This window comes from Lagopus muta, chromosome 5 (assembly GCF_023343835.1).
Source record: "Lagopus muta isolate bLagMut1 chromosome 5, bLagMut1 primary, whole genome shotgun sequence".
Lineage (NCBI taxonomy): Eukaryota > Metazoa > Chordata > Aves > Galliformes > Phasianidae > Lagopus > Lagopus muta.
The window spans coordinates 3,325,818-3,344,501 of NC_064437.1; the positions used below are offsets into that span (position 1 = coordinate 3,325,818).

An 18,684-nucleotide genomic window follows, 5' to 3' on the forward strand; every position below is an offset into this window, starting at 1 on the left:
TTGTTCCAAAGCAGATCCCAGCTTAGAAAGCAGCTGTTGTTTTTTTTTATTGAGGTATTGCCAAATTCAAACAGTCTACACTGGCTCTGTACTTCATTAAAGCTGGAATCCCAGATGGTGTGGGGACGTGACAGGTACTGGAAGTGATGTGAAAGATGAGGGCTGGAGGCACATGTGAGACCCATTCTTGACAGCATGCAGAATATCACCAAAGCAAATCTTCCTATCCTGTCAAATCCCAGTGGGGGGCCCAAACAGGACTGTGGAATCTGTTTTAATTTGTGGACTAAACTAAGCACTGTGCTTAAGAATGTTATTTTCCAACCCAACAAATTAGTATTAACGAGCAGGAATGATTATTATAATGACTCAGTCCTACGTTTCCCATCCACACTAAAGTGAGACTTGAGGCCTCTTTCTCATGTACTCTTTTTCATGCACACACTTGATGCCAGACTTTAAAGAGAGCACGTATACTCAAGACAGCCATTAAGGACCAGTTTCCCAGAGTGTCAAGCATAATGCCCTGTGCAAAGTGCTGGGGAAGTGAGGATTGCCTTAGGAGTGTGCCTGTAGATTCTGCAAAATAACTGACCTGCCTTGGTGAACTGGGACAGCACAGAAAGGCTTTGCATTCAAGAGATTTGAATCTAGAAGTGCTTAAAGACTCATGCAACCAAAAGAACTGCATGGATTAGAATGGAGCAGAGCTTAACTCACCTGCGTGTTTAGTTTGCAGATTACCTCTATGACATGCCATTGCTCCTGACTCTTGCCTTGCGAGGAATCTTCACCTGGGGCGGTCTCATGTGCATTTTTTTCCTAAGAGTTGTTGTTTGCTCCTTCGGAACAATCATATGCTTATCGTCCCCTTTTGACACAATGCCTGGGCCTCTCTGTAGAACACTCGGAACAGCTGATGACATGGTGGTTGTTTCCCTTCTTCTCATTTGTGTGATAAACATTTGTCAGCAAATTGCAACAAACGGGGTAAATATGGCAAGGTCTGCAGCTCAGAGGATGCTGTCAGAATCCTGAGGGACTCAAACTTTGATTTCTCAGTCAAACTCAATCAAACAGTGACAGGCTTCTCCTCCATTTGGGGCAGCGTGTGACGGATTTGTCATTCTGCTGCAAAGACTGAAGCAGGGCTCAAGTGATATTTGGCATGGCCAAGTGACTCGATGTGCAATTGCTTAGAAGGCCGTGCCATTGTGTATTTACAAGACTCTTTCATGCTTCATGTGTCTCCAACTTATCCTCATACGCAGTGCCTGAATTGAAAATGCCTAAGCCTGTCAACAGGACCTAGAATTACAATGCCAGGCAGCTGGCAGTTGAGATTTTTAGAACTTTTAAGCTTTGACATTTCATGTCTTGGTTCAGTTTGAATACAATTTAATTTGAGAATTTAGCAAACTGCTGTTTGCTAGGTCTCAAGTAACACAAGTAACATTAGATAATACCTCTGCAAAATCTTGTGTTGGTACTTTTTGCTGTCACAGCTGATTACATATCCAATGGAATACAGATTTTTACAGCTCTGCTATGAGTACAGTCCTGGTTCTAAAATTGGACAATATGAACCTGATCGTAATACTGGCTTGGAGCAAAAATGCAACTGTAAAATGGGAGTATTACAAGGGGAGAATGGCATATAAGGATCATGCAAGAAGTGTGGGCAAATCTCTGTGTAAGCCTTTTGTGTGAACCTACACAAAGTTACAGCTTTGGTGAACTCTGTCCTCTTAAGCTTTAACAAAGTCAGTATGAATGGTTGTTTCCTCTGTGGACTCCATACACTCCTTGTGTTTTCCTTGCAAGTCTTGGTACTACTTTAGGGAGAGATAAAGGCTACGTTTCTGATGATAAAGAAGTTTATGGAAAATCTGCTGAAGTTGCTGAGTGTGTTGAGTGTGACAAGTTAAAAATGCTGGTAGTGTGCCAGACAAGCCTAAGCATCTGTCACTGTACAATCTGTACATTTGTTATGTATTTGGAGTCAGTGAACTTCATTTTTACATATGAGTTGTATATTAAAATTGATATGTTAAAATATATGAATATTTATTGTTCACAATCCACTGGTCTCCAACTGTTTTTTTTCTTTTTACACATTTTCAATTGACATATTTTATTGTACCCTTTACTGTATGCTATGATATAGCAGTATGTCACAGTTATTCTCTTGCTTCTTAGACTCTTCTTGTAACGATGGTTTTTTTTTCATTTTATTCCCATCAACTTTCATTGTCTTTAATTATGTCCCTGAACTTGTAAAGCTGTCTCTCTTAACAATGGGTACTTTGGAAATGGCAACAATTGCTTTTCCATGAAGTATAAGGCAGGAAGTGCATTGTTTCTTTAAAAAAAATTCCCAGATGTTTTTGCGTGCTGACTACAAACATGTAAACCTCAGAAACCAGTATTTTCCAAGTTCTCTAAGTGTAGTTTTGTTATTGTCTAACTTCTGTTTGCACTTAACTGGGAATAAAAGCCTATGCCAATAGAAAAGAGTGGCTTTGCTATCAGTTGAAATGTATAAGGATGGAGTCCATTTTTATGAATGTTCACTCTGTGGGCTCGTAAGTTGTTTCTGTAGCATAATAGAGGCTCGCCATGAGGGCCACAAACTGCAGTCTGGAGAAAAGAAGGGCTCTCATTAGTGACCTATGACAGAGTTACAGCCCCCAAACAGAACAGCATCTTTTACTAAGAAGTAAAAGACAAAGGGCAGAGGAAGAACTGCGGAGAATCTCACTGAAGGTTTTGGCAGTGTTTGGATCATGCAAGATCAAAACAGCATTCTCTGAGGTGAAATGTTTCTGCAGTGTACAAACAGAGCATCCAGCCCCTCTACTTCCATGGCCAGCCATGCCATGAGGTGATGTTGGGAGCCCTGCAGCTTCCCATAGGAATAACTGTCCAGCACAGTATTTAAAATCACCTGAAACAAAGTGAAAGCCTCTTGTTGGCCAGCAGGCAGCCAGGAGGATGTCCAGGCACAGACAAGGCAAGCCTAAAGAAGGAAAATCTCTCTCTCCCTCTGCATTCTCTGCACCTGCTGTCACTGGGCACAGCTCTGTGCCTGCGAGTGTGCAGATACACAGGTTTTGAGCTGAGCCTGTGTGTAGCAGTGTGGTAAGAACAGGCATGGAGAACTGGACTGTTGCAGGACTGAGGGCTGAGATGCAGCTGGCAGGGTGGAAGGAATGCTCCTGCATTATGAACATGTTTGTAGCAACTCTGCACAGCCTCATCCTTCAGTATCAACAGCGGGCTGGCTCACTTCTGCACAGAGATTCACATGCACTGAGAGCAGGTTACTTGCAAGAGACAAAATGGCTCAAATTATCAATAGCAAAACCACTATACTGCAAGAATTGAGACAGAAAAAAGAGCAGGAAACAAGAAAGCAGAAGGAAAGACTGCACAGCTGCAAAAACAATGTCCAAGTATGAGCCACCAAAGATATACTATAATCAGAGTAAAAAAAATACGAAACAGAACACTCCAATGGAAATGATGTCTCAGCTGTAGCTGCAGCAGGCACTACAAGGACCACGTGTGCAATACCTGTGCAAAGCACAGCACAGGGGCTCAGATCCACCTGAGCCAGCGGCGCTGCTCCTCGTGCTGCTCTGAGAGGCCGCCTGCAAGCAGCAGCACCGCACTACCCACAGCTGGCTCTGATTCTGCACAGCCCCACTGTGCCTGGTGTGCATGGTGACAGGTAGAAAACACCCTGTACTTCATAGCGAATAGAGTGCATTTTATTGCTCCTTAACAACAAAAATGGACATTTCAAATGATAAAATTGTATTTTTACAATGCATGGTGCAGTAAGATGAATTTACCCTCATCGTAGGCAATTTATCCCTGCTGTTCCCAGAGGATGCCACTGGATTAGGAGCTTTTCATGATGGAGCGATACTCTCTCTGATGTTCCACAAGTTTCAAAAATACTTCATATTTCTTGTCATAGAATCTGTATAAACAAGTAAATTTCAACAAAGCTTGAGAATTTAAGATTTAAATCCCTTGTAATATGCATACTTAGCATCAAAGTAGCTCTGACTCTAACAACAAGCTTGACTCGGATGAGTCCTGCATACTGACTGAGCGTTCTCCACGCAACGAGTGACTCCAAGTTAGAGCCGCACATTTGGTTTCCCCGCAGCCGCCTCTGATGTTCAGTTCTCCCGGAGCCCTACAGACGCTCCCAGCTCCAGCCGGGCCACCAGGGGGAGCCCGCGCCCCTCCGCCCAGCGCCGTTCCGAGGCCGGGTGCCGAGCTGCCAGCGCCGCGGGACTCGGCCGGGCAGGCGCTCGCTGAAGCGCAGCTCGCACCGTCCCAGCCTGCAGGCACCTCCCCAGCAGCTCAGCTCGTCTCTCGCGCTGCGAGCGGCACCCGCGAGCGGCAAGCTGCGGGCCTGGGCAGATATCTATAGGGTAAGGGGCTTCCTGGGAGTAGATCACCACCTTCACCGCGCTGAAGAGTTTGGGTGCCCATGTGATCTTTAAAAACCGGCCGTCATAAATGCTGATGCATTCAAGCAGGGCCAGAAAGACAGAGCGCAACTCAGTTTCAGGTAAATTCTCGTAGGTGAACACACAAACATCAGCATTACCTTTTGTGCTCGTGGTTCGGTCGCACGACTCGCCCGATTTTTCCCATTTTTGCCATGGCCTCCTAGTAAAAGACAAACACAAGCTGGAAAAGCCTGTTTTGGTTTAAAATACTTTTTGACAAGAACAAGATGTTTCAAAACCAATCGGAACATTACTGATGTATTTTGTTTCGACTGAACAGGCCAGATGGCTTAAAATATGTTCAATCCCATAATATAGTAGTCATGAGAACAAAGTACTGCAGACCTCTCAGTAAACCAAAATCTGTTCCTCTTTCTTACTGAGAGTCTGAGACAGAACAGACTTATCTTGTATTATTTACACTAACCAAAGGAAATGTTAAACACTGCATCCCCGGAGGGGAAATTTCTCAAATAAAACGATACATTACATGAGATCTCTTAATCATATTTCTAAAATATCAATTCCCTGCAGCAAGGAAGGACTTGAGAGTGCTTCAGAAGCTCAATAAATCTTGCAAAGTCCTGCCCTCGCATTCCAAGATAAAAGTGTCAGAAACAGATTTTGAACCTAATCCGCTTTTGGCCAAAATAAAGACAGAGGAAGGGATGGATCCCTTTGGAAGAAGTCTGTGGGACAGCCGTGTGCAGGTGGGAGAGGACCAAGTTGTTTGGTTCCTTTCCCGATCTCTGAGATCCTGATTTTCTATCATTTTCCTGAGCAGTCCCACTGGCGTGAGACTGACCACCAATGTGAGCACGGAGCCAAGCTCAAGCTCAAGCTCTTGAACAGGAGAGGAGGCAGCAGCCTAAGGCTATTTTAATTGGAATTTCTTCCACAAGGAGCATTAGAGCTTAAGTTTTCAGAGGGAAAGGCATTAAACATAAAATATCAGGATTCAAGAAACAGTGAGTGACGAAATCTCTATCAGACCTCATAGTTTCTAGCAGGACCTTAAGTCCATTTTAATGTTAGTGCCTAAAGCACAACACAGAAATTCTCAGTGACTTCTGGACAACAGCTGCTTGTGCCAAGCTGCTTCTGCTGGAAGCCACCTCCTCCTCCTCTGGTTACTGCCAGATTTTTAAAAGGGTTGGATGATTTTATAACCTGTTTACTGTAGTAAAATCTCTGCTTTCCACTAATCCAGCATTTTACAGCTGAGGAACTCACACGGCTTTACGATGTGGATGCACAACGTAAAGCAAGTGAAGTGAAGTGAAGATAAGCAAGTGAGCAGCAGACCTTACATCTTCTGGTTGCTGCTTTCCAGTGCGTTAAAGAAACGCCATCATGAACTAACTGCCAGGATGCACGTGGCCTGCCTGTGAGGCCAGCAGCTACCCTGCCTCCATGGGCAGCGGTGTTTGGCCAGCAAGGCACGCAGTGCCTGGGATGCCACACGTGTGCCAGAGCTGCAGGCGGTCCCTATGTGCCATTACTGCCATGTTCCGGGTGTGTTTGCTTTGTCCTTCAGCATCAACAGATCTTTCATACTGCCTATCAAAATGTGAAACACATATTTTCTATGTTTGTCAACTTCAGGAGATAAAATACTGTTGAAGTCGCAGGTCTACCAAAGCAAGACACACTGCCAGTGATGGTGGTCAGCATTTTACTCTGATAAAACAGCAGAGGAGTGTTTTGGTGCACTGATATGCTTGTACTCTTTCGTGCATGCAGAAGTTGGTTGTATTTCGACTCCCTAAGAAACACACTTGAAGTAACACTTCCAGTGAGATAGCGTGTTCTCTTCTCTGGGACACATGAATCTGTTGGCACAGTGATTCTGCTCATCAGCCAGATTAAAATGCTGACACAGACAGCCTGGTATCTTTCCCACTAAAAGAAATGAGTGCTTATTCTCTGTTTTTTAACAGGTGATACTAACTCAAGCACAAGAGTCCATCTCTTACAACTCCTTTACATGGCCAGCTGGACTTGAAGGCTCCCACAAAATGAATGAGCACAGGAAAAAAAAAAAAAAAGAAAGAAGCAAAAGCCAATTTCCTCTTGTATAACCAACAATGCTTTTTCAGACAGTTTCCTCACTTAAAAGAAAAACACAAGAAACATAAGGAAAAGGGGCGCACTGCTTAGAAAAGCCCCTCAAAGCTTTCTCACTAATGGGAAGAGTCACATTGCTTTCAATTCCCTGCTTTACAACTCCTGTTGAATTGCCCTGGTGCTACTGTTCACACCAGTGAAAGAAAAAAAGGGACACCTGAAAGGCTGTAAATGTCTCAGAAAAATCAACTTTTCTCTCAACTGCAAGAAAAATGAAAGGGAGAGCCTTTGCTGCTCACCCCCTCTGTGCACAATTCCCCTACTGGGGAACATTAGGAGAAACCAGACAGTTCTGCTCCCCAGGAAGGTTCTACCTCTGCCATAAATACTCTCCACTAATGTTGTGTTTTACTCTGGGCCTCTTACAGCTTTCAGCATTGAAAAATGCACTAATCACTTCTTTGGGAGATAAGCCAACCTTGTGAGACAAACAGACAGTAAGCCCAGTTTTATTTTTACACTATTCCTCATCTGACTAAAGGTCTTCTCAGGTTGGTTCAAGAGAGAAGACATCAGTGCTGACGCGAGCAGACACAGCCAATGCGGGTGCTGCGGCTCATCCTCTAACTCCCTGCTGACTGAGGCTCCATACTAACACAAGGAAGAATTCTTACCATCAGAGTGATGGAGCACTGGAACAAGATGCCCAGAGAGGTGATGGAATCTCCTTCTCTGGAAATATTCAAGACCCATGTGGACACAGGCTGACCTGTGCTACCTGCTATAGGGAACCTGCTTTCGCAGGGGAGTTGGATTTGATCTCTAGAGATCCCTTCCAACTCCTGTAATTCTGTGATTCTGTGGTCAGCTTCATATTTTGTACTTTTAAATCTACTAAATATCTGCAAGTCTTGGGGAATTGACAGCACTGGGCTCTCACAGCAACCACCACAGCAATGCCAAATGCTATGTTAAAAAAAACACGCAGCCAGCAATTTTCAACAACTTGTTCTAGGTTGCTCAAACTATCATACATGAATTCCTCTCTTAATCTGGTCAATTTGTTCTTTGTTGGTTTGAACAAATACTTTGCTCTCAGAGGAGACTCTTTTCAACAATTTTCTGGGGACAAAGAGGAACAGAACACTGAAAATATGAATTTATAATGAAACTGGAAACAAAGGATCATTAGAATCGCATTACTCAATCAGATCAACCTTGTGCACTGCTCTGTCTCCAACAAAGCCTTAAATATAGCAAAGCGATAATGCTGCTGTTCAGAAATAGTTTGAGGCTTGACATCCAAATCCATAATTCCAGTCACCAAGAATTTCACAATCTTGATTTGAATGACGCTCTATCTTCTTTGTTTGGCAGTCTAGACAGCACAATGAATACAGCGATTTAAACATAATGAATTCTCTCTTAAAACAAAATATTTTGTAAAACTGCTTTTTAATCATTTCTTTTCTCCCTTTACATAAAGGCTATGCTATAAATAAACCCTGAAAGTTCGCATTTGATCATCATTTCTAAAGGCTGGGCAAGAGGCAAGTGAAGGGTTTACACAGAAAAAAATAGAGGCACTGTGGAGCAGAAATAAAAGGATGCATTCATGATTTCTAACCTTTTGTCACAGTGTCAAAGCTGAGACAGACAGAAGCCAGTAAACACTCTGCTTACCATGGAGAGTTAACTGAACAGCATTACCCTAGCAGGGCAGAAGGCAGAGGCCCAGCAAACCAAACTCTCCAGGGCCCACCAGTGTTTCAAAGCAAGGTGCCGTTCTGCAGCCCCTCTGGAAAGTCAGTTGTTCAGAGCCATTCATTCAGCGCTGGTGGCTGAACTCTGCTCTTCAGCACCACCTGGGGCAGAGCCTAAAATTAAGCCTCCACAGGCAGCAGATCTCCCAGTAATATCATGGTCCAGCTGACGGCTCATGCTGGAAATTTCAATCTTTGCCCTTTTAATGATGGAAAGGAAAAGGTTTTTAACACTGTGTTGCAGATGTATGGCAGCAACCTGCTGTGTCATACCAGGAGACACCAGGAAAAAATGTCAGCACAGCAGCAGGAGGAGCAGACAGGAGGTGCTTACAAGGCTATCTAGACTGGGAGTCTGCTCTCCTCTGATTCCCAAGTCAATCAGCTCCTGCAAGGGCTGACTCCAGAGCATCCAGTGTCATCCTGTGCATCCCACAAGAGCAACCCGTCTGCCTCGGGACTGCTGAGGGAGCCCAGGAAGATCAACCTACCTGCAAATAGTCTGTAAGTTCAATTTTCAATGGAGACTCAAGGACTTATGTGGCTGAGTATTACTGAAAATTAATGGGATGTAGGCCCTTGAAAGCATATGACAAATGAGAAATCAGATTTACATACCACAGCCATAGCTTTTAGGATAAACCAAAGTCATCAAGTAACTAAATCTCGTTGAAATGAATGACCTGCGAACATCAGATCCCTTCAGAATTTACACGTATGCTCTATTTAGGTACCTTAAAATTGCATCCAAAGTTAAATGGATGAGGCATTCAGGCACAAATGCAATTTCTCAGCTGTGCTCTTTCCACTTACTCATTTGAAAACCCCAAGAAATGTTAGGATTTTTAACTAGTGTCCTTTTTAACAGTAAAACCAATTATTATCTGAAGTTTGACTGCACCATTTCAGTGGCTGGAAGCATTTGGCCTGTAAATATAAAAGCACACATCAAAGCTCACCAGACTGTTTGGGCACACCATGCTTCAGTTTTGAAAACAGCACGGTCAGATACTTGGAGGAGGAATCTTTAGGCAACATGAAAACCAAGAGGTGCACTCAAGTGCAAATTCAGCATGCTTTCTCTCAGAATGGTGCTGCTTTATAGCTTGTCCAGTGACAGCCATTGCATCAAGAACGAATCATCTAAGAAAGACACGAAGGATGACAACTAACTGCTGTAAATCAGTTTGCAACCAGAAATTGTAACAGAAGTAATTGAGGAATCTCAGAACAACTGGAATGAAATGCACGGCTTGCTTCTCTTCCCAAGCCAAAGTTAATTTACCTCAGCACTCAGGCAAAAGACAGAAATTATACTCAGTTGTATTGTGGCAATAGAAGGCAAGTGATCAAAAGCTGCCATTGTTACAATGGCATTACATTGCCAAGCAATGAGACAGCTGTCCAGCAAACCATGGTTCATCAGGTACTCCTGAGAAAGACAGGAGTGTATGTATGGAAGATCAGCCTCCATTCCAAGCCATGCAGAGCTCTGAAATGTGAATTTCCCCTTAGTTACTCAGACAACATTATCCAGCAAGGCTGCTGTTTTCTTACAGGCTTTTATGTAGGGATTGCTTACCCAATAGCCTGGAGATGGAAAGTTCATCTTATCTACGCTTACAGAAGTTGCATGAATTCAGTTATGTAACAGAGCCCCAGTAGAACATTCCTTTTTAGTGGTATATGACTGCATGAAGAAAGTATATGATGGATCCATACACAATATTTTTCTAGTGGCTTTCCCCCAACCCCTTAAATACGTTTGAGTTATAGGGGAAGATCTTGGCAGCGTGCACAAAGCCCCAAATCTGTAACTCAATTCTCTGTGGCATTCTGTATGGAGTGAGCCAAGTTTTAAAACACGTTATGGATAAATGGGAGAGCCGAGCAAAAATTTCACACCTACGACCGAAGGGTGAAAATTTGGCTTTCATTCATTTAGTGAAAAGGTGGAAAACTTCACACAAGCTTGTGTTTTTCTTTTGCTCTATTCCAACATGGATTTTTGTGTTAGGATCAAACCTCAGAGAGAGAATACAGAGAAAGAGGGAGAAGAAGAGGATGGAAGGGAGGAGGTCCAGCAAGCAGGACAGCAGATCTGGGCCTCAGTTCTACTCTGTCTTCCAGGAAGAACTGCTGGCCCTTTGAATCTCCCTACCCATGTGATAGATAGCAGCATTGGCCCATCCTAAAGAAATATTTGATCCATTTATTCGTTAAAGACTGTTACTGTGGTAGAGGAGAATCAGGCAGATAGGCAGAAGATGCCCAATGTTTTTATACTCCTACACCCATCCAATTGCAGTTGACAGGGCCAACTGGACCGGCCTTGGATGGGTCACTCAGAACTGAAGCAAAGTAGTTTTCTGGTTTGAGCACCAAATCAGGATACAGAAGGTTTGCAAAAGATTCCCCAAGTTACTTTCAACATGTAATTCACTCTAAGTTTCAGTTACCTCTCTAAAATGGGCTGTGCCCATTGTTTTCCCACAGGCTTGATTAGTTATACTCACAGTTTGCACATTAGGTTTAGCTCTAGTACTGTACCATGGGTGGGACACAGAGGCTTTAGTTCTACTCTGCCCTCCGTGCCTGATTGAAGCACATATCACTCGACCTCTCCTGTGACGCAGGAGAATGGCTTTCACTCCTCAGTATCAGAGAGAAGAACAAATAGAAAAAAAAGATCACGTAACAAGAGCCAAGAGCAGCTAAGGCCACCGCACCACCTCTACCTCCTGAGGTACTTTTATCCTGCTTAAATGACCGCTCTGAGTGTCAGACGGATTGTGGCCACCACAGCTCTGTGTCACACAGAATTTGTGCTTTAGCCAGGCTGGCCAGCCAACAAAGCTGTAAGAGGAGCAGCAGTGGCAATGCAGCTGCTGTGAAGGGTGGCTTGTCGTGCTAGCGATGATATTAATTACTTATTCTCCAGACCAAATTTAGAATGGGATAAGGGTCAGCTATGATTGTCACATCATCTATCAGCTGGAAACTATGTTTGGGTCTAAGCTCCAGCCACACTGCTACTAAATATAGGCTGTTTTGTTGTTCATCTGACTCTGCACTCCAAACTTGCCTTTGACTATCAAATAATTAAGCAGTTTGCATTGTGAGGGCTCCACTGCTGGCAACTCTTAGTGTCCAAAGCTGTTTGGATGCAAACTTGTCAGCTTAGCACGGGTTTCAGCTTACCCAGGCAATGGAAAGAGCCCAAATGTTTAGCTCCTGTTTCAGTCTCACAGACTACTGGCACTGGGCGCCATGAATCAACAGTCTGCAGGCAACATCTAAGCAGCCTTTACTGGACTGGGGCACAGCTCAGCCACACTTACCAGACATTAGCCTGTACAAGATCCTTCATGAAATGTATGCCCACTTCTCAGTGCCTGCAGGTGAAGGTCCAAGACAGCAGACACCGCTGTGATGCAAACACAGCAGCACAGAGCTGTGCCCTATGCCCACCCAGCTGCTCCCCACAACCTGGAGCACACTTGGCCTCTTCACTGCTCCCATGCTGTGGGTGACTTTGCCCTGACTGGCAGCTCAGCCACCAAAGCAGAGGGTCCCTGAGCACATCACCAGCTAGCATGGACAGTACGTTTCCCTCAGCCCCTTCTGAGGTGGAATACATTTATTAACCACACACAGCATAACTGTTGAAACAGACTTTGAAGGTTTGTCCATATAAACTACGCAAGAAAATAAATGCATTTAACTCACTTGGGGGCTTGGAAATGAACAGGGAGCTCCGTGTAGTAGAAAGCAAGCTCACCTGGAAGTCAAAAAATCAGATTCCTACATCAGAGCCTAACATAGGGAACTGCAATATAGCTGTAAGCTAAATCAACCCTGTTCATACTCACTGCTGCTGGTGATGGAGCTCTATTGGAGTATGGGAGCACTGTTCTGCTGCACAACTTGGAATGAGTTACTTTGCTTCTCTTGCTCCCTTCTTGTACTGTCTTAACACTTCCATATCCTCAGTTTTAGGTGGGAAAACCTTTGGGGCAGGCAGAGCAGGTGTGTGACTCCACACTAACTTGCAGAACAAAAGAAATCAGCTGGACAGAAAGCAGGAGTCATTTGCACAGGGGAAGGTAAAACAGAGAAGCTGAAGGAAAAGCATCTGCACAGGATATCCTGATGCTCAGCTGTGTACTTGACACAATATTTTGTTAAACTGCACCACTTCCTTTAAGGTGATAGATTCAGATTTATTTAGCTGATTTCTTTTCACATTCATGCTCAGCGTAAGGCTTTCTGCGCATTTAACTGGAGCTTTTATTTGTCATCTGGCAACAGGTTGGGATTTACCGGAGGGGGGGGGGTAGGAATGGGGGCTTTCGCTTTTCTTTTTTCTTTTTGCATCTGTATTTGCTTTATGAGCAATGGCTAAGGCATCATTTACACGTGGGGAACTAGATCGGGTTCCCTCAATTCCTTCCATATGTTCACTTACGCTGTCAAAACATTTTTGCGATCTAATTAATCTGCACACATCTCTTTGTTCACCCCCCCCTCAGTAAGCTTCAGCACTTTGGGGTTACCTGGCTGAGATTTGGTCATAAAAACAATTCCTGCCTACACTTTGCTTTATGGTTACTCCATCAAGAAAACAAACCTATATGCAACATCTCACTCCTTTCCATGTAATTATTCTTCAGCATCTTTCCAAAGTTCTGAGGCATTCCTTTTTCTCTCACCTTTCAGATTTATTTTGCACTATGCTCCAGTATCTCCTGAGATTAATGAGGGAAAATCCCACTGAGAGTTTTGATTTGAAATTATTTTTTAACTAATTAATCCAATGTGTGGCTTACTATTAAAAAAATATATCTCAGATATATGCTTACATTTTACTCAGTCTGGACTGCATTTGAGAAATTACTCTGGGTCAGGGCTCATAAAATACAAGAGGCCTTAAAAAAAATAAAGCCTATCACAACTGTAAGCCAATAGAAGCTCGAGTTGCTAAAATAGAGTAAAACTGCATAAAAATAGGAAGAACCTTTCTGACAGCCTTACAGATATTCTATCTGCAACCACAACAAAAATATTTCCCAAGAAACACCGGTGTTTTTCAAGTATCCAAAGGGTGTAATGCAGAGAAACTTGAGGAAACCAGCAATTTTCTACAACTTCAGAACTGGACTGCACAGCCTTCTGCCCCATGAAACACAGTACAGGGAAAGTATCTGTCTATCTGCAGGGAGCAGCTGGTTTCCCTCCTACAACTGCTCCAGTCAAGGAGTGCTGGTGCTGGCCTGTCTTTAAAGCAGCCCAGCAGAAGGAGAGCCTGGCACAGCACAGCTCTCCATGGCCAGGGCCTGAAGGAGGCACCCTGGGCTCTGTGCCTGGCACAGGACACTTTGTGCAGCCCTGCCCTCAGCACAGCACTTCTCATGCAGCTGCAGGCACTACAAAGACCATTGGGGGAGGATTTGCTGGGCCACCAAGGGCAATTGGCCCCAAGATACTTTCAGCATCCCGTGGGACTCTGGCTCTGCGTCCTCCATCACTACCTCTGTAGTGATCCAGCTGTATAACAGAAAGGTTCTCTATTGTTTACAGAACTGCCTATTGGGCAAACCAGAGCTGGGGAGGGAAAACAATGAACAGACCAGAAACAGTACAAAGAGCTCTGCAGGTGTTGCCAGGGCAGGAGAATGCATCCCACACATTCCAAAGATTGTAGGTCTCAAACCAGCCTTTTGAAAATGAGAATAAAATGCTTGGCAACTCCTCATGGTCTGCTTCTCTTTTGAGATGTGACCTTGTCTTGTTCTGATCCCCTTGCTCCTATAAACATTGGCTTGTATCTGCTGGAGACCATTTGGAAACGATAACTGTATTTTTCTTTATCATTAAAGCACCAACTTACACAAATGCATTGGGAAGAAGCCATTCTTGGGGGCGAGTGTGAAAAATTACCCTCTACTACAATACTGTAGCACTACTAAAGCCCTCTGTCAAGCCTGGCTTTTTTGTGTATAATAACAAAAGCAAGGGTTATTAATCCTCACCCAGAGCCTAAAGGAGCCGCTGGCTGCAGGGATATTGTACAACCCTTTTTAATGTTCAAATCTGAATCTGCCACCCAGAACCCACCACTGCCAGCAGGAATGTTTAAAGGTACCCAAGGCATCTCTTTCCTTAGGAAACCTTCTAAGAAGGCATTTGTCTTCATCTGGCAAACAGAAAAAGAGCAAACTTTATAACTGACTGTGCCCAAAACAATAGCTGATTCTGTCTGAAAACACACCAGCTAGAATTAAAAGTGCAGTTAGCATGTTAGGGAGTGAGTCATTGAGTGGTAGCAGTTTGATGGCTCACAGCCCGAGATCTAACAGAGCACCATCCTGCTCTGGGGGTTATCCTTAAAGCTGAGATCTTGCAGAGTAGAGCACAATAGACAAGAGGAGTCTGCACACCCTTCCCCCTCTTCCCCCAAAATTTTGGCTAGGTGGGAGGTTGGTGAGCTTGCTTATAACCTGCCTTTAACCTTCAAGGAAAGGTGAACCCTGTAACTCCAGCGAGGCACGCTTCCCCTACAGCACCCAGTTGGACACCATTCCACCAGAAATTTCTAATGTTCAGCCCCTAAAGCACTTATGGGGAAAGCAAAATTCTTGACTGTGAGGAGGGCAGCAGGATGTGTCAGCTCCTGCATCTTGACCTTGGATAAGACATGCAAGTCTTCTGCACCTCTGTTTCTCATATATTCCATTGGAATCAATTAACACCATTAGATATCAAAGATGTAGGAGGGAAATCTAGCCAGTGTGAGATACAACTGAAAAAAAAAACACTTTGTGATTTACAATTCATCTGATTATCAGGATTGAGCCAATTCCTATTGCTGAGGGTCCGGCCTTCTATTTAAACACAGCAAGCTGGGAGAGTAGCACACACTCAGATCATGGAGCTTTCCACTTGTAGGTCACCAAGCAGAACCTCAGTAAGGATGATTATGAGTTATCATGGTATGCAAGCTTTTTATAACATCTTTTGCACAGTGGTTTATTGGTTTCAAATTAATTTCTATTGTACACACTTTGCATAGCACGAAACACTCTACTGCTCAGAAACTGTTCACCCTTTGCAAAGCTGTACGAGAGACAGTGTTACCACTCTCTGAGCAAATTCCCTTTTGAAACTGTTTGAAGAAGTGTACAAACTGTGAGCTGAGCCTGGATGACCTCAGAGAGCCTTTTCCAGGCTGTGGTACAGGCCGAGCACGACAGGAAAAGCTGCACTGCAGCTGCACATACTGTTCTTTGGGACAGGCAGAGCCCAGCTTTGCAGGCTCGTCCTTCACTCCCCAGAGTCCTGCAGGTCTCACTGGGCCTACTCACAGACAAAGAGAAGCGTGTGTGCAGGCAGCAGCACAGCCTATTTTTTGCAGAGAATACTTTCTGAAAGTAAAACAGAGGAGAAGCAGCAAAAATGAACAACTCTGTCATTATCTACTGTGCTGAGAACTCAGCAGAGATCATTTCAAAGATCCATATTGTTTACAGCAGCTGATGAGTGCAGCAAGTGCTGAAGCTGTGCTCTCGCTTAAAGTGCTAACATATTTACAGTTTTCAGTCCTGTCCTTAGTGCTTATCTGTCATTTCAAAATGAATGCTCCTTTTGTAAAGGCTAATTACTTGCATGAACACTGCACTAGCTCAAAATCTCTGATTTGTCTCACTTTTCTATTAGCAGCAATCTTGTACTTTGCTTTATACAGCACATGTAAAAAAGAGCGTTTTTGTTCAAAGATATTTCTTTGCTGTGACAAAGCTAGAACAGGGGGAGGGAAATTAAGTTACTTGCCTGATGGAAGTCTTAACTTTACAACATGAAATGCACTTAGCCATTGTTCTGCTCTGGCTTGGTTTCTGGTTTTAGAATAATTTGTCAAGATCTGTACAAAATCAGACTGGGCCACAAACAAAATGCTTGTGAAGAAGCTGTTGGCTCATGCTGAAGAATGGAAATGTAAAAATTTTGGTAGGACCCCATCCCCTCTTCTTCCAACAAATGGTGGGACCTTGAGAGACTGAAAAGCTGTCAGTCATCTCATTTTTACATGAATAGAAGGAATGCAGGCCACTCTACAACTCAGTAACTTAATTAAAATGAAAAAAAATACAACCCAGACATGCAAGAAAAAGGATACAGTTATAACAAGGAGGTATTATCCTGGTTTGCATTACGTTCACTGGGTTACTGATCTGTCATAAACCAGCTTCAGAGACAAATCCAAAGAGCCATGCAGTGCAAGACGTGCCTGCTCTGTGTGCTAACCCCAATCCCACTGCAGTGGGAAAAAAAAGGGTAACATCTGATCAGCACAAGGCTCCTGCACGTCTTCAGCTGCAGCAAGGAGGGCTCAGCACCTGAGCCAAAGGAGCACCTCAGCACTCCATTACTGCTTAGAGGCAGCATTTGATGCCTGCAGCTACAGAAAACGCTGCTTTTGAATTAAGCTTTGTTGTTTCTACCTGCGACTGAATTTGTGCTTTGAAGGATGTGGTTTCCCATTGCTACCCAAATATTTTCTTTAAACCAGAGTTTTGCATAGCAAGTGCATTTCATTGTAAACGTATAATGCAACCTTTGAAAATCATGAGTGATGTAAGTATGGGTATTAAAGCCTGATGTAAACTTCTGAGTGCTATTCACACCATACTACATGAGCCACCTCTCATATTGTATATTAGCAATGAAAACGACCACAGAAAAAGACTATTTCCACTTCTAATGTAAGCTTTTGTTTTCCAACAAAGTTGAAGGATTTTCTGATTAAAGTGAACTGGGTCAGCAGTCTACTGGCCTTCCCACTCTTATCCTGCCTTCAGTCCATCAGAGCAATATCATTAACAACATTATACATCTTCTTTGCACTTCTTATCCTATCGCCTTTAATGGAACTATAAAGCCTGCCGATAAAATACTTAGAGATCCCTAGATCTGATTCAAAGATCAGCCAGACAAAGAGCCAATGAAACAGTTTGTTCAAAGTCACAGACAGAGTAGGTGGCAAAGCCAGAAATAAAAGCCCATGCACTCTGATTCTCATCACGTAATTTTAAGTTTTCTCACTTGCAAAATTTGGCTTTTATTTATACCAAAGTAAATTCAGAAGAACTTGGTACCTCAGTGGTTGATGTGACATTTGAAGTAGTACAGCTGATAACGGAACTTCACCAGTATGCCTGTTACCTTGCACTGGCAGGCTGCTAATAAGCTCCTCTCTGGCAAACGCAGCTCCTCTTCCCCTCATCACTACAAAATACCACACTGCAGTTTATATGGCATTTGTTTGACCCACAGAGCCAGGGAATTCAGTACTTATCTCAAGGACATTAAACAAGCCTGCTGATCTGAGGTGTCTGAACACTTCTAGACATGGGTATCTGTTCATCCTTAAGGAGTTACAATATGAACAGTGATGGTGATAAACAGAGAAAAGTCCTTCTCCCTTAACCCTTACTGTTACTGCTGCAGAAAACAAACCCAGTAGAAAATGTACAGAAATTCTCCTCTCCTCTACAACCTTAAATGGCTGGGTTGCAGATGAAGTTCTTTCCACATTTTCCTGCTTCCTGAAGTCACGATCAGAAGAATGACAACTGACCACTCCAGGAGAATTAGGAAAATTTCAAAACGTAGCAAAAATGTGAACAGGAGGAAAATCAGGCAGAAACTTCAAAGGCAGCCAAATGAAATGCTCATGTGAAAGAGATCCTGTGTAAGTAGCCGCTAGGGGGAACAAGAGTCATGCTGCTTAATTAAGCTGTAGGTTCACTTCTAGCAGTGGGCCTGCAAGGTTATCCTTTCCCAAGCAGGCTGGGGATGCTCCAACACGTTCCCTGTAAGCTTTCAGGTGGGACAAAGCTTTCCTGATGTTCAGCAGTGTTTCAGCTTCGTCCCTCAGGTCTGTGTAGGCCTTGGCACAAGCAGTTATCTAGCTGCAATTAACCTATTTTTTCACCTGAAGCACCTGGTAGAATATTTTTTTAAAAAGACATGGGAACAGAGGGGACAGGAAGAAGAAAAGGAAGAGGCACAGATGAAGAAAAAGGGCAAAAAAGACAAAGCATATGTTTTGGTGCTGACTCTTTTAAAGTAAAAGAGAAGAAAAACCACACACAGCTCATATGTAAACTTGTGTGTGAAATGCAGAGTGCCACACAGCCCACACGGTTAGAATCCTTACTCTAGTAAGAAATGAGGGATGGCAGAGGACCTGCGCCCACACTTTCCTTGTTGTCTTGAGAAGCTGGACAAGTGCTGCCTCAAGAAAAGGAGACATGCAGCTT

At 43.6% G+C, this 18,684-nt stretch overlaps 2 protein-coding genes across 15 annotated transcripts in view; one reads left to right on the top strand and one right to left on the bottom strand.

Moving 5' to 3' along the window:
• The window catches only part of LOC125693901 (E3 ubiquitin-protein ligase RNF170-like), a 45,063-nt gene that overhangs the window by 15,111 nt on the left and 11,268 nt on the right, over window positions 1–18,684 (top strand). For 3 of the 5 annotated variants that reach the window (XR_007377295.1, XM_048946368.1, XM_048946367.1), the window contains exon 5: window positions 733–3,655. The exons of 1 other annotated variant lie outside the window; for it this stretch is intronic. Coding sequence is in view for 2 of the 4 variants with exons in the window: in XM_048946368.1 (XP_048802325.1) it covers window positions 733–1,038 (306 nt within the window). In the remaining 2 variants the exon portion in view is untranslated. Of the gene's footprint in view, window positions 1–732; window positions 3,656–6,472; window positions 17,508–18,684 lie in introns of those variants that run through there. One more of the 5 variants, XR_007377294.1, reaches the window with a different exon arrangement.
• Window positions 3,752–18,684, bottom strand: part of FGGY (FGGY carbohydrate kinase domain containing) — a 281,489-nt gene continuing 266,556 nt past the window's right edge. For all 10 annotated transcript variants that reach the window (XM_048946340.1, XM_048946341.1, XM_048946339.1 and 7 more), the window contains 2 exons: window positions 4,631–4,692; window positions 3,752–3,988 (listed from right to left, as the gene is read on the bottom strand). In XM_048946340.1, coding sequence (XP_048802297.1) covers window positions 3,907–3,988; window positions 4,631–4,692 — 144 coding nt within the window. In that variant the 3' untranslated portion in view covers window positions 3,752–3,906. The remainder of the gene's footprint in view (window positions 3,989–4,630; window positions 4,693–18,684) is intronic.